The sequence below is a fragment of the Mobula hypostoma genome, chromosome X1, assembly GCF_963921235.1.
Source record: "Mobula hypostoma chromosome X1, sMobHyp1.1, whole genome shotgun sequence".
Classification (NCBI taxonomy): Eukaryota; Metazoa; Chordata; class Chondrichthyes; order Myliobatiformes; family Myliobatidae; genus Mobula; species Mobula hypostoma.
In genome coordinates this window covers 10,908,641-10,924,759 of record NC_086128.1, presented here as the reverse complement: position 1 = coordinate 10,924,759, position 16,119 = coordinate 10,908,641, and the positions used below count along the sequence as shown (strand labels likewise).

At 41.9% G+C, this 16,119-nt stretch overlaps 1 protein-coding gene across 5 annotated transcripts in view; it reads left to right on the top strand.

Annotated features, from left to right (window-relative positions):
- The window catches only part of LOC134340088 (KAT8 regulatory NSL complex subunit 1-like), a 201,897-nt gene extending 186,305 nt beyond the window's left edge, over positions 1 to 15,592 (top strand). For all 5 annotated transcript variants that reach the window (XM_063036917.1, XM_063036916.1, XM_063036919.1 and 2 more), the window contains 2 exons: positions 9,127 to 9,349; positions 11,438 to 15,592. In XM_063036917.1, the coding sequence (XP_062892987.1) occupies positions 9,127 to 9,349; positions 11,438 to 11,659 (445 nt within the window). In that variant the 3' untranslated portion in view covers positions 11,660 to 15,592. The remainder of the gene's footprint in view (positions 1 to 9,126; positions 9,350 to 11,437) is intronic.
- Positions 15,593 to 16,119: the final 527 nt, after the last annotated feature.

Below are 16,119 nucleotides of genomic sequence, written 5' to 3'. Positions count from 1 at the left end.
GTCCATTCGTCTCCCCCCATCCCTCCCCACTGATCTCCCTCCTGGCACTTATCCGTGTAAGCGGAACAAGTGCTACACATGCCCTTACACTTCCTCCCTTACCACCATTCAGGGCCCCAAACAGTCCTTCCAGGTGAGGCATCACTTCACCTGTGAGTCGACTGGGGTGATATACTGCGTCCGGTGCTCCCGATGTGGCCTTTTATATATTGGTGAGACCCGACGCAGACTGGGAGACCGCTTTGCTGAACATCTACGCTCTGTCCGCCAGAGAAAGCAGGATCTCCCAGTGGCCACATATTTTAATTCCACATCCCATTCCCATTCTGACATGTCTATCCACGGCCTCCTCTACTGTAAAGATGAAGCCACACTCAGGTTGGAGGAACAACACCTTATATTCCGTCTGGGTAGCCTCCAACCTGATGGCATGAACATTGACTTCTCTAACTTCCGCTAGGCCCCACCTCCCCCTCGTACCCCATCTGTTACTCTTTTTAATGCACACATTCTTTCTCTCACTCTCCTTTTTCTCCCTCTGTCCCTCTGAATATACCTCTTGCCCATCCTCTGGGTCACCCCCCCCCCCGTCTTTCTTCCCGGACCTCCTGTCCCATGATCCTCTCGTATCCCCTTCTGCCTATCACCTGTCCAGCTCTCGGCTCCATCCCTCCCCCTCCTGTCTTCTCCTATCATTTTGCATCTCCCCCTCCCCCTCCAGCTTTCAAATCCCTTACTCACTCTTCCTTCAGTTAGTCCTGACGAAGGGTCTCGGCCTGAAACGTCGACTGCACCTCTTCCTATAGATGCTGCCTGGCCTGCTGCGTTCACCAGCAACTTTGATGTATGAGGCTTATGGTAGATATCAGTGGATAAGCTGTCTCCAGAGACAGAGACAGAAAGATCTAGAAAGGGGAGGGAGGTGTCGGAAATAGACCAGGTAAACTTGAGGGCAGGGTGAAAGTTGGAGGCAAAGTTAATAAAGTCAACGAGTTCTGCATGCGTGCAGGAAGCAGCGAATGCAGTCGTCGATATAGCGAAGGAAAAGTGGGGGACAGATACCAGAATAGGCACGGAACATAGATTGTTCCACAAACCCAACAAAAAGGCAGGCATAGCTAGGACCCATACGGGTGCCCATAGCTACACCTTTAGTTTGGAGGAAATGGGAGGAGCAAAAGGAGAAATTATTAAGAGTAAGGACTAATTCCGCTAGACGGAGCAGAGTGGTGGTAGAGGGGAACTGATTAGGTCTGGAATCCAAAAAGAAGCGTAGAGCTTTGAGACCTTCCTGATGGGGGATGGGGACTGGACATCCATGGTGAAAATAAAGCGGTGGGGGCCAGGGAACTTAAAATCATCGAAAAGTTTAAGAGCGTGAGAAGTGTCATTTAAAGGTGAAATTTTGAGGGTTCAGAATCTTTATGTTCCTGTTAGGTTGAAAGGAAAGGTTAAAAGTTTGAGAGAGCCATGGTTTTCAAGAGATATTAGAAACTTAGTTCAGAAAAAGAGAGGGATCTTCAGTAAATATAGGCAGCTTGGAGTTAATGAGGTGCTCAAGGAATATAAAGAATGTAAAAGGAATCTTAAGAAAGAAATTAGAAAAGTTAAAAGAAGATACGAAGCTGCTTTGGCAAGTAAGGTGAAAATAAATCCAAAGGGTTTCTACAGTTATGTTAGTGGCAAAAGGATAGTGAGGGATAAAATTGGTCCCTTGGAGAATCAAAGTGGACGGCCTTGTGCGGAGCCAAAAGAGATGGGGGAGATTTTGAACAATTTCTTTTCTTTGGTATTCACTAAGGAGAAGGATATTGAATTGTGTAAGGTAAAGGAAACAAGTAGGGTAGTTATGGAAAGTATGACAATTATAGAAGAGGAAGTACTGGCACTTTCAAGGAATATAAAAGTGGATAAGTCCCCGGGTCCGGACAAGATATTCCCTAGGACCTTGAGGGAAGTTAGTGTAGAAATAGCAGGGGCTCTGACAGAAATATTTCAAATGTCATTAGAAATGGGGATGGTGCCGGAGGATTGGCGTATTGCTTATGTGGTTCCATTGTTTAAAAAGGGTTCTAAGAGTAAACCTAGCAATTATCGGCCTGTGAGTTTGACATCAGTGGTGGGTAAATTGATGGAAAGTATTCTTAGAGATGGTATATATAATCATCTGGATAGACAGGGTCTGATTAGGAACAGTCAACATGGATTTGTGCATGGAAGGTCATGTTTGACAAATCTTACTGAATTTTTTGAAGAGATTACTAAGAAAGTTGACGAGGGCAAAACGGTGGATGTTGTCTACATGGACTTCATTAAGGCCCTTGACAAGGTTCCACATGGAAGGTTAGTTAGGAAGGTTCAATCGTTAGGCATTAATATGGAAGTAGTAAAATGGATTCAGCAGTGGCTGGATGGGAGACGCCAGAGAGTAGTGGTGGATAACTGTGTGTCAGATTGGAGGATGGTGTGTAGCGGTGTGCCTCAGGGATCTGTACTGGGTCCAGTGTTGTTTGTAATATATATTAATGATCTGGATGATGGGGTGGTAAATTGGGTTAGTAAGTATGCAGATGATACTAAGATAGGTGGTGCTGTGGATAATGAAGTAGGTTTTCAAAGCTCTGCAGAGAGATTTAGGCCAGTTAGAAGAGTGGGCTGAAAGATGGCAGATGGAGTTTAATGCTGAAAAATGTGAGGTGCTACATTTTGGTAGAACTAATCAAAATAGGACATACATGGTAAATGGTAGGGCATTGAAGAATGCTTTAGAACAGAGGGATCTAGGAATAATGGTGCATTGTTCCCTGAAGGTGGAATCTCATGTGGATAGGGTGGTGAAGAAAGCTTTTGTTATTGCTGGCCTTTATAAATCAGAGCATTGAGTATAGGAGTTGGGATGTAATGTTGAAACTGTACAAGGCGTTGGTAAGGCCAAATCTGGAGTATTATGTACAGTTCTGGTCACCGAATTATAGGAAGGATGTCAATAAAATTGAGAGAGTACAGAGGAGGTTTACTAAAATGTTGCCTGGGTTTCATCTCCTAAGTTACAGAGAAAGGTTGAACGAGCTAGGTCTTTATTCTTTGGAGTGTAGGAGGTTGAGGGGGGACTTGATAGAGGTATTTAAAATTATGAAGGGGATAGATAGAGTTGACGTGGTTAGACTTTTTCCGTTGAGAGTGGGGAAGATTCAAACAGGACATGAGTTGAGAGTTAGGGGGCAAAAGTTTCGGGGAACATGAGGGGGAGCTTCTTTACTCAGAGAGTGGTAGCTGTGTGGAACGAGCTTCCAGTAGAAGTGGTTGAGGCAGGTTCGATGTTGTCATTTAAAGTTAAATTGGATAGATATATGGACAGGAAAGGAATGGAGGGTTATGGGCTGAGTGCAGGTCGGTGGGACTAGGTGAGAGTAAGAGTTCGGCATGGACTAGAAGGGCCAAGATGGCCTGTTTCCGTGCTGTAATTGTTATATGGTTATATTGTAAGAACATGAGTAGACATAATACATAGCATAAATGGGGGATATTTGGCACAGTAGGTCCATACAGATGTTAAAGAGCAGTGGCCTCTCACCTATTATATGATCTTTTAATGTAGCCAGTTCTTTAATCCCTCAATGCATCGGTGACTGCTCTAGTTACTTATGCTTGTAAGTACCACATTCTACCACTCTTGGGGAAGGGAGATTCTCTTGAACTCATTTCAATTACGTTAGTGACAGCTGTGCATTTACAATCTATAGTCCCAAGTTCTGCCCTGTGGTATCGGTTTTGCTGTTCATTCTGTTACACACTTTAATGGAATTAAAGGCAACCATCAGATCAGTACTATACCTTGTTTGTAGTTCCATCTTTCCAGATGGGTATATTTTTGTTCAAGTAAATATGTGTATCTCCTTATTAATCTAAATGGAAAAATAATGCAAATGAGTGAAGTGTAGAGTAAAAAAGGTGCGGGCAAGTATAACAAGTAGTTTAGAGTAAATGGCATAATGGATCTTTTGGAATTGAAAAATAAGGAATTTTGAGGGCAAAAAGGGACACAGGATATCCTTGGCAGATAAGGTAAAGGAGAATTCTAAGAGATAGTATGAGCATATTAAGAGCAAAAGCTCCACTTACCTTCTTGTTTTGAGGATTTTCATCCTGAGGCACGGTCTTAAATGAATAACTTGTATTTACTGTGGAGAAGGTCATGGAAGCTAGGGAGTTCAGGGAAGAGAACAGTGATGTCCTGAAACATCTCAACATTACAGAAGAGGGGGTGTTGGTGAGTATAACGGTGTATAAATTCCTGGGACCTGCACAGTTTGTCTTTTGTACACTGGTTGAATGCCCAAGTTGGTGTGGTCTTTCATTGATTCTGTTATGGTTATTGTTGTAGCATGGATGAAATCACTGGAGAGACAGAGTTACTGGTAAATACAAAGCAGCTTCTTTATTCGACACAACAAGGTACAGCAGGCATCATACGGACGGAGACCCTTTCGGTAGAAAGGTCTGCTAGCCCAATATGGGCTCGATATTTATTTGCTAAACACAAAGGACAATTCGTATTTACAAGTATAGACAATGCTTCCTTTTAAAGCCACATACAAAACACCACACCTTCTGACTTCATCCTTTCCTAATGCCAACATGTCTGGGCTGGTATTCACAGCCTTTAGGAATGCAAGTTAAATCCACAATACATTTATTTGGTATTTTATGTGCTAACGTAGAGGACAATTCATATTTATAAATTATAGATAAACCTGTAAACTTCACACTTCCATCGGCAGCGTCTGGGCTAGTATTCCAGTATTCACAGCTTTTAGGAAATGCATTGTTATGAACTCAATCCACAGTACTTTGTCAAACAGAAGACTGGTGGCCAGAGTCATTTAAGTGTAAATGAATCATCTACCCAAAAACTCACTCTAACAGTTATTATTCTATTGTGGATTTATTGCATAAGGCGACAAGAAAATGAATCTATATGGTAGTATATGGTGACATATATGTACTTTGATAATAGAGTCAGAGTCATAGAAAAGTACAGCACAGAAACAGGTCCTTTGGCCCACTTAGTCTGCACTGAACCATTTACTGCCTACTCCCATCAACATGCAGCAGGACCATAGCCCTCCATACCCCTACCATCCCTGTACCTATCCAAACTTCTCTTAAATATTGAAGTCAAGCTTGCGTGCACTACTTGAGCTGACAGCTCATTCCATACTGTCATGACCCTCTGAGTGAAGAAGTTTCCCATGTTCCCTTTAAATTTTTTACTTTTCATCCTTAACCCATAAGCTGTAGTATAGTGCCACCCAACCTCAGTGGAAAAATTTACCTTGAACTTTTAAGTTTATACTAGGATGTTTTGAGCAAGGAAAGAAACTTGCTGGGCCCCTGGCATAGGTAGGGTGCCACAGTAATGTAGCAGTTAGCAGATTGCTATTACAGCTTAGGGCGGTGGGATTCGGAGTTCAATCCCAGTGTCCTTGCAGTCTTCATGCGTCCTCCCTGTAGAATGCATGTGTTTTCTCTGGGTCCTCCAGTTTCTTCCCACAGTCCAAAGGCATACTGAGTATGTTAATTGGTCACTTTATAGGGTCCTGCGGTCCAATATATTAATAGTTCAGATGAGAATATAGTTCTTTAAGGTTACAACAGGATCCAGATCAACTAGAGAAGTAGGCAGAGGAGTGGCAGATGGAATTTAGCTCTGCCAAGTGCAAAGTAATGTGCTTTGGTAAATTAATGCAGGGCAGGATAGGCACTATGAAGGGCAAGGCCCTGGGAGTGTTGTAAAACAGAGACCTAGGGGTATAAGTAATGTAGTTTGCTAAAAATAGCTAGATGGCGGACAATATGGTGAAGGTGTATTGCATACTTGCCTTCATTGGATGGGGTACTGATTACAGGAGATGGGATGTCATGTAACAGCTGTACAAGACACTAGTGAGACTGTACGAAAGCAGTTGTGGTCACCGTAGAGTAGGAAGGGTGTGATTAAGCTAGAGGAATTGCAAAATATGTGCACAATGTTGTTGCCAGGACTGGGGGTTTTAGTTATAAGGAGAGACTCAATAGGGTGGTACTGTTTTCCTTGGAGCAAACAAGGCCGAAGGATGATCATATAGAGGTGTTTATAAAATTATGAGGGGCATAGATAAGGATCTAGGTGTGTTTGAGTCACTGCTAATTGAGCTTTTTGACTAACCTACTGATTGGTCAATGGCTTTGAATAATAGGTAAGGATCGAAGTGGGGATTTCTGTCACCCAGAGGGTGGTTGGAATCTGGAAGACATTGCCAAAGGTGATTGTGAAATGGGTACTCACAACATTTTAATTTTCTGTGGAGTAAAACTTGAAAATCTCCTGTGTTTGATGAGGTAGAAACAAAGCACTTGTTTCCCCTGATTTGGGGTGTTTGAAAGCTTAGGAATAGGGTGTTCGGCCCCAAAGTTTGGAGTCAGCCATATTTATTTGAATGGAAAGAACTTTCTTCACCAGGAGCATAGTGCAAACTTAAAGCACACGGTATTGGGGGTAAGGTATTGGTGTGGGTGGAGAATTGGTTAGCAGACAGGAAGCAAAGAGTGGGAATAAACGGGACCTTTTCAGAATGGCAGGCGGTGACTAGTGGGGTACCGCAAGGCTCAGTGCTGGGACCCCAGTTGTTTACAATATATATTAATGACTTGGATGAGGGAATTAAATGCAGCATCTCCAAGTTTGCGGATGACACGAAGCTGGGTGGCAGTGTTAGCAGTGAGGAGGATGCTAAGAGGATGCAGGGTGACTTGGATAGGTTGGGTGAGTGGGCAAACTCATGGCAGATGCAATTTAATGTGGATAAATGTGAAGTTATCCACTTTGGTGGCAAAAATAGGAAAACAGATTATTATCTGAATGGTGGCCGATTAGGAAAAGGGGAGGTGCAACGAGACCTGGGTGTCATTATACACCAGTCATTGAAAGTGGGCATGCAGGTACAGCAGGCGGTGAAAAAGGCGAACGGTATGCTGGCATTTATAGCGAGAGGATTCGAGTACAGGAGCAGGGAGGTACTACTGCAGTTGTACAAGGCCTTGGTGAGACCACACCTGGAGTATTGTGTGCAGTTTTAGTCCCCTAATCTGAGGAAAGACATCTTTGCCATAGAGGGAGTACAAAGAAGGTTCACCAGATTGATTCCTGGGATGGCAGGTCTTTCATATGAAGAAAGACTGGATGAACTGGGCTTGTACTCGTTGGAATTTAGAAGATTGAGGGGGGATCTGATTGAAACGTATAAGATCCTAAAGGGATTGGACAGGCTAGATGCGGGAAGATTGTTCCCGATGTTGGGGAGGTCTAGAACGAGGGGTCACAGTTTGAGGATAGAGGGGAAGCCTTTTAGGACCGAGGTTAGGAAAAACTTCTTCACACAGAGAGTGGTGAATCTGTGGAATTCTCTGCCACAGCAAACAGTTGAGGCCAGTTCATTAGCTATGTTTAAAAGGAAGTTAGATATGGCCCTTGTGGCTACAGGGGTCAGGGGGTATGGAGGGAAGGCTGGGTTCTGAGTTGGATGATCAGCCATGATCATAATAAATGGCGGTGCAGGCTCGAAGGGCCGAATGGCCTACTCCTGCACCTATTTTCTATGTTTCTATGAATCTTTGGAATTCTTCACCCAGTGGAGGCCTAGTTGCTGACTGTATTGAAGACAAAGATTGATAGATTTCTAGATGCGAAGGGAATCACAAGATAATGGGGTTAGTACTGGAAAGTGATTGAGGTGAAAGATCAGCCATGGCCTCATTAAATTGTCGCTGAATGGCCTATTCTTCTGCTTTCCTGTAAGCATAATAAAAGCTGTGGGGACTCAGTTGACGAACCTGACTCCTTATAAAGGAGCAGATGCCACAGTTTAACAGTGGTGTATGGTAACCAGCAGGAGCAATGTGATGTGAGGAATAGCAATGCCAACCATGCAGCTCTGCTCTCTTTGGCATTGTGCTACTCCAGCATTGTCAAGGAGGCTGCCACTGAATGCCCAGGTGAGATATAAATCTCCCCATTGCTTGCTCCCATATGTCAAGCAATGCCAGCTTCTCTTGGAATCATGTCTGTTTGCCTGTTCTTTTGTGGCATTTCTTGAAAGTCAGCAAGCTAACTGAATACTTTAGTTCTTGGTTTGCTTTTCTTTGATGTTCTGATCCCTGTTGCCTCAGTGTGTTCAATATGAGATTGTTGATTGATTCAGGCTTATTGTTTACTTTACACATGTGTGGCCTGTCGCTAGTTAAAGAAAGTATTGCTTCAGAGTTGTCCTGAATGTAAATAAATGTATTGACTGCCAGACTGCAGTCCCAGACACTTAGGGTTGTTGGTTTTGCTTTACTTCTCTGATTGTGTTTGTACCTCTTGCCACTTTCCCGGATATCTGGATTTTGTCAAACAACTCTTGGATCTCTCAATCTGTGCTGGCAGTCCGTTGCATTGCTTTTTCACATGTCCAACTCCACACAAATCGGCTTGTCACCCACCTACATAGGTGGCATTTCACCTTCCAACTAGCATAGGAAGAAACCGAACCACCCATAGGAAACCCACATGGTCACAGGGAGAACCTGCAGACTCCACAGGGACAGTGCCAGAGGTTCGGATTGAATTCTGATTGCTTGAGCTGAGGCAGTGGCACTAACTGCTGCCACACAAACACCGTGCCACCCAAGAAACTTGGATCTGATTTCATTTCCTTAGTTATAACTATCATGTCTGCTCACCCTTGTGCATCGCCCCTTAATTTTAATGCTGGGGCACTATCCTTGTCCACATTTACTGCCACTTTATCTTTAAATTTCTTTTCCTTCCTACATTTTTGTAACATGGAATGTTTTATCACCAAGTCCTATAGAGGTCTCTGAGATGGTTACTGTGGCATAACTTGGATAAAATATTGCATATCCAATTATGCCACATGCTTTCAATTGGTTCTGTTCTTTGTATATCTTGCATTGAATTTATTTTGTTTCGTTGTGTTTCTGAACTCAGGTTTTGATTTTTTTTAATGGATTTTGTTCCCATTTCTTAAATGAGTTGGAAGTTTTTATTCTGTCCAGAAACTGAGTTACTTTTTTGATCTGCAGGTCTTACAAATCAACCGATGAACATTCAACCCCTCATCCTGCTTCTCCTGATGTCAGTTATCCCAGTTTTGCAGATTTAACCCTTTCAGGTTCACCTTCCAGTCCTTCTGCACCACCTGTCAATCCAGAAACAAATTATTTTCCAGTTTCTCAAGAAAATGTTGCGCGGATTTCAAATGATGGTACACGCTGTTCCACCCCGGATGTTGGCCATGAAGAACAGGTGAGGTTGACCAGTCAAATCAAGTAAAATGGTTTGCTTAAAAATCTAATTGATCTTGTGTCCACAAACAAGTTGTTAAAGCAACAATGGGGACATCACATTGTGTGGCAAATTCCTATGGTCTCAGTAATTGCCAGATTTAGCTAAAGCAAGAATTGAGAACATCAAGTTGAAGAAGTCCTGTGTTCCTTGGAGAGTAGAGTGAATAACTGTTGCACAGAAATGCTTTGTGCTGCCTCTAATTACACTATGGGACCTGAGGTAGCGGTGGCATTGTCCATCATTAATGCAATGTGCTTACTGATTTGCTGGGTTAGTTTGAGTTAAAGAAAATCTAAATATTTGTGTCCAAACTATTACAATGCAGTTTATTTTTGTTTTATTGATTCCATGCTCTAGTTCCACTCAAACATGTGGGCTTCATCTCAGCAACAATTTAAAACAATTGGCTGAGAAAGATAACCATCCAAGACAGGATATTCAGCGTACTATACCTGTGCCATGAACTACTGATGAACTGTCTCAGGCTGCTATGGGGAGTGGGTGGGAAATTGGAGTGCTTTCAAAGATTTCTATAGTTTTGCTGGCTGAAGGTGAATTAATTGAGGCTGGTAGATGTTGTTCCTTTATTTAATCAAGGCAGAAGGAATATGCCAGTTAATTATAGATCAGTGCATCTATTGTCTGTGGTAGGAACTGCTGAAACTTTTCTGAGGTTCAGAATAGATCTACACTTGAAAGGTAACAGAGATTAAATGCATTTGATTTATGGGCTTCAGTAAGATGGTTGGCAAGGCTAAAGAAAAATGATACTGGCCATATTGACATTATGGATCCAAAATTGCTGTGGTTGTAGGAGGCAGAAGATGATGGTAGAGAGACATTCTGTGTACAAATCCTGGCCAGTGGTGTGCCACAGGGATCAATACTAAACCCTTGATGTTTGCGATATGCACTAACAGTTTGGATGTAAATGCAGGAGCTATGATTTGTAAGCTCCATTGACCTGAAAATTGGAGGTGTTAATGAGGACAGTAGTCATGGACAACATTTATCAGTTGGTAGGGAGGGCAGTACGATGGCAGAGTGAATTTAATCCTGTTTAGTGTGAGGTGATGCATTCTCTTAAACCAGTCTGAAGGAAGCAAGTTGAACAATAACAGTAAAGGCTTCGGTGTGAGGATATTTAAAGGAGGGGAGCAAAGCCATGGAGAAGGTGCACAGGTCTATACAATATAGAAGCAGAATTGGGTCATTTGGCCCATTGAGTGTTCTCTGCTGTTCGATCATGGCTGTTTGTTTTTAACACAATTTTCCTGCCTTCTCTGTATAACCCTTAACCCCTTTATCTCTGCCTCAAATGTCCTGGTGACTTGTCCTTCACAGCCCTCCATAGTAACAAATTCCACAGGTTCACTGCCCAAGGGGCCGTCCCTTAATTCTGAAGCTGTGCTTTCAGATTCTAGACTCTTTCTAATGAAAACATCCTCTCCACTTCCACCTTTCAGTATCCAGGTCTCTATGACATTCCTTCCCTTTCCCACACCGCCATAAAACGTTTTGAACTCCATTGAGAACAGACCCAGAGACATACATTAAGCCTTTCATTCCTGGGTTAATTTTTCTGAACATTCGCTGGACCCTCTTCAGAGCCAGCGTGTTTCCCTAGGTACATGCTCACAATAATAAGTTAAATTGCTCACAATATTCCAAATGCAATTTGACCACAATGCCTTGTAAATCCTCAGCAGAACATCCTTGTGTTGGTACTCTAGTCCCATTCTTTACTACTGACTCAGCCTGCAAGTTCACCTGGATTCCTAATTCCCTTTGCCACTCCAATTTCTGAATTCTCTCCCTATTTAGAAGCAAAGTGCATAACCCCAAAATTCCCTGTGCTGTATTCCATCTGCCACTTCTTTGCCCACTCTCCCAGCCTGTCAAATCCTTCTGCAGACCACCTACCATTGTTGCACTGCCTGTAGCGTCTCAGTAAATATGAGCTCTTACTTTAAACAATTCAGAATTTGTGTAATAGTTCAGTGTTTTTTGTTTAATTGGTAATCATGATCACTGTCTCTCTTGTAGACTGTTCAGCCCTGGGAGAAGCGAAAATTCCCTCTGTCAGGTGACCCAGGGACAGAACGCGAGATTCGACCTGCAACTGGCCACAGGCAAACCAGAAACAGTCGGCGATCATCTGGAGGCAGTAACAGAGGAAGCAGGGAGTTGGAGAGTGGTGGACTAGCTACAGTTCAGCACGATGACAAGCAGAAACATTCTATATCTCTACGGCTCTCACACAGATAAAAAAAATAGTGGCAGATACACTTTTCTTGACGTTTGATATTCAAACATCACCCAAACAAAATTCACAGTTTTAGTGAATTTAGAGTCCAATTTAGACAACTTTCTTCTGTTAAATTTTCTGTCACCAACCTAAGCTATTCCAACAGAGGTCAGTTTGAGTTAAATTCTAGGGTAAAAGCTGGATTGATTGATACTTTGGCTGTTGGGGCATATTAATAAACCAAAACAATTTTTTTTAAACAATCCATGTAGTTGCAGATTATTGATCCTTCAAATCAATAATGGAATATACATTCAGCAATGTTCAAAAACAGTCCAGTTTCATAACCACTTTGGTACTGTTTTGCTGTCTTATTGGAGGCCAAGCTGATGGTTCCTATTTTGAGCTTTAAAGTGGAGATCAACTTGGTGCACCTGGGCTAGGTGAGTTGGCCAGTCGTAGGCAACGATTCAGTTGACTATGTTCAAAAAGAGGGTTGATTGCTGTACAGTTATTTTGCAACGTTACGTACATCTGCACTCTGGCTGCACCCTTGTGTTCCTGAATCTACTGAGTTGCCAGCCTGAGGCCAGATGTTTGAGGGGTTGTCAGTTGGAAAGAGAATCTTGGGATATTGAAACAAATTCTAGTGAGTAATTGTATTGAGTCAGAAGAGGGGCAAAGCAGCAAAAAATGTACTGATAACGTTTATATCATCTCAGTAAAGTGAGTTTCCTTGTTAAACCATTCAGAACCTTGAGACTGCTTCATGTCCCTTAATGTCAAAGTCGGTGACGGCCCCTTTCAGGAGCCATGAAAACAGTGATAGAGGTGGCTATTGTGTTTCCAGGTGATTGCCATAGTGTATAAACAGGAAGCAAAATCACCATCAGAAGCACATTGCAATATCTTAATTTGCATTGCTAGTGATAAGTTGTCCTGGTGATGGATTTTGTTGAAATGAAGGTTTAACGTTCTCTCTGTATGGCTGCATTATTCATGAATCCTTGGGCAACTATTTCAGCACTTAGGATCTGGAGTTATGGAATGAGATTACAGTACAAGAACACAAGCTTCAGCAGTTCCAGTTAAAGAAAATTGTTAATTGAATGTCCATGTAAAACTATAGCTGATTTGAGATGGAATTTGATTGTTGGAAAAGCCAAGACACTTCCCCAGAATGAGGCTGCAATGTAAAAATGAGGAAGTTAGGCCTGGCAGCATCTGGAAAAAACAGGTTATTTACATATATTTCTATCATCTCTGACCAAACTCATCTCTGTGCTCCCCCTTTCTTTCACATCTTTATTATGGAGTATCTTATTTTGACATTCAGCATCTGTATGGAGAACATTAAAACTTGGTGAGTTGAATCTCTGGTCACAGACACATTTGAGCTGACTGATGTAATCAGTGGCCAGGATGACGTTGAGATGTGCAGGATTTCACACTCAGAACCCTTTCAGAATCACAACACCTTCTTTTGTTAAGAATGGATTAGCTCTTACCCAAGTGCTGTTATACTTGAACCTTTTCCATTTTCTGGCAATGGTGACACATTTATTCAAAAGGCTGCCTGTGTTGCAAACTAAAAATTGAAAGGTGAAACAGCTGTTTTTGTACAAAATGTCCATCATAGATGCATCAGCTTCCACCACAAATAGGACAGTGCTGTGATGATGCTAGTCCTGTGGGAGTAGGTTTCCCCTATCTGCTGCAGGCACAAGGTTCTGTTAATGGATTAGCTTCTCCTCATGCCCATCCACAAACATTCCTGAAGTCTGTGCTAGAGTTTGAAATTAGCAGGAAAACCCTACTTTTAACTCACCTGTGGTACAGGTGCAAATCATTTGGTAGAGTTAGAGGTAGCATTGAGAGTGTGGGTGTCCTCTTGATTTGGAGACTGGGTTGGTGTACCCTGATCCCGTAATGATTTGGGGAGGGAGCAGCTGAGTATGTTTCCTGATGAAACAGGGTCGACAATCTGAAGGTAGTTTTGTCCAGCAGGTAGCCCCTATTGGTCTTTGTTGTGGAATGGTGATAGAGTGGAGGGATGGAAAGAACTTTATAAAGTGATGCTGCTGATGGAGAGTATAGCATTAATGGGCTGTTTCTGTCTTGACCATCTGAATCAGGCAGTGTCCTGGTGAATTGTCTTTACTCATCACTGACATTCAGATACGTCTGACCAATTTTAAAATTGCATTTAATCGAAACCCTTTCTGGTGAAGCTGGAAAGGATGAATGCAAGGTGGAGCATTTTTGTTGGGTTATTGAGGTTTCTAAAACTGTTAAGAGTCAGCATCAGAGAAACCTGATAAGATCTGTGGTTTGCCAAAGAAAAGACTTAATTAGAAATGGGTCTTATCAGGGCTGAGCAAAGAGATTCATAAAACCCAGTTACTGTATAGTTTTCTGGAGACCGCTAACATTTTGGTTTTAACAAGTGGGTCTGTGGTGTGTAATACATGGGTATGTTTTTTTATGTATAAATGATCAATTAACCTGGATTCTTTAGTTCTTCGGGGTGGGGGGATGGGGGTTGGTATGTAGGTTTCAATAGTGACTCTAAATCAGTATTAACCTATATTTAGGTTCTATCAATGTTCCTCCTTTTTCAACACTTAGCATTCTGTGAATGCAGAACATAGGAAACAGCTTGGTGAGAAGCATTCTCTCATTCACTCCAGACCAAATTTATCTTTTCAACTGGCCAGATCATCCCTTGTTGAGGAACAGTACGAAAGTACAAGTTACATTGTTTTAGTGTATTTGTTTTCAAGCTGCAGCCTTGGAACTTGAAACTGAAATTTGTAACTAAATCATCATCATTAACAACTTCAGACCATTTTGCATTATAGCATGGATGAAATCTATGTCCCACCAATTAGTTACACCAAATCAGCCCAAGGAGTGTGGGGGCCATTTTGGTTTACATCGGGAGAGTTCAGGTCTGACCAAATACCAATGGCCTGTGTCTGCCACACTGGCTGATTTTCACCATGTTTGTTGTATGACTTCAGTGACTCAATTGAACAGATAGTCTACATTTTCTTAAACGTTTGCATTCTTTAGCTTTCAACTACTTAAATTTGTTTGGCGAGATCCACTGGCCACTTTCCCACTGTTGAAATAGTTTTGCTTTTCAATTATACTCTGAAGGTGCACAGTTTGAGTTTCCTCAGAATCTGCTTTCAGTTGTTGAAAGAGCAGTGGATAGGTCAATAACTTTAGCAATTTTTTTACATCTGTTCCTGAAATATTGAGTGTAAGTGCTAATGGAGTTGAAATAAGTTATCAAATGATCAGGAAATGCATGTCTGTGAGGGTCCACGAATCTTCATTCCCATCAGAAGTTCTCAAGCTTCCACCGTCATTGACACTTGCTGATGGATTGACCCTGTCAGTAGGTCAGCCTATTGTGGTGTAGCCTACTTGTCCACCTGCTCTGTCCTAAGATGTTACAGAATTTGTTGGAGAAGCCATGTGTTGTATTCCCATTTCAAAAATACATGATATTTTGTGTGTGTGCTACAGATATGACGGGGCCAGTTCCACTCTTGTCAGTTCCTGTGATCCATTTATTCTGAAAATTGTTCAGTTATACTTGTTTCCATGTGGTGTTGAAAGCTTTGTTAGCCTTGTGCCTGTCTTTATATATTTCCACTTTGGGCATTGAAAAGTGTAAAGACAAAATCAGTTTCCTTTTGATCTTTTTATATTAATTAAATGAAAGTTAGTTGACTGCTTTGATTGTAGTGTTCTTACCCTTGTAAAAAAAATTCTATTTTGTACATTTTCTTTTTGAAAGCTGTGTATGGAGATATGGGCTGTCATTGTCCTCATTGTATAGAATGTTTTTCTTCATTCAGGAAAGCAGTACTTTATGATTTAACCAACCCAAAAGTTAAGCACAATTTGTGCTTATAAAAAAAATAAAAGTTTTAAAAATAGATCAAAGACTTCGCAGATTTGCTGTTGTGTTCATTGCTTGTTGATTGATGCTCTGACTTCTGCAACTACTCGGGGGCTTCAGTGAACTACTATATAATTACAGTCACCTAATTACAGGAAGGATATTAATAAGGTTGAAAGAGTGCAAAGAAGGTTTACAAGGATGTTGCCAGGACTTGAGAAACTGAGTTACAGAGAAAGGTTGAATAGGTTAGGACTTTATTCCCTGGAGCGTAGAAGAATGAGGGGAGATTTGATACAGGTATATAAAATTATGATGGGTATAGATAGAGTGAATGCAAGCAGACTTTTTCCACTGAGGCAAGGGGAGAAAAAAAAAACCCAGAGGACATGGGTTAAGGGTGAAGGGGGAAAAGTTTAAAGGGAATATTAGGGGGGGCTTCTTCACACAGAGAGCGGTGGGAGTATGGAATGAGCTGCCGGATAAAGTGGTAAATGCAGGCTCACTTTTAACATTTATGAAAAACTTGGACAGGTACATGGATGAGATGTGTATGAAGGGATA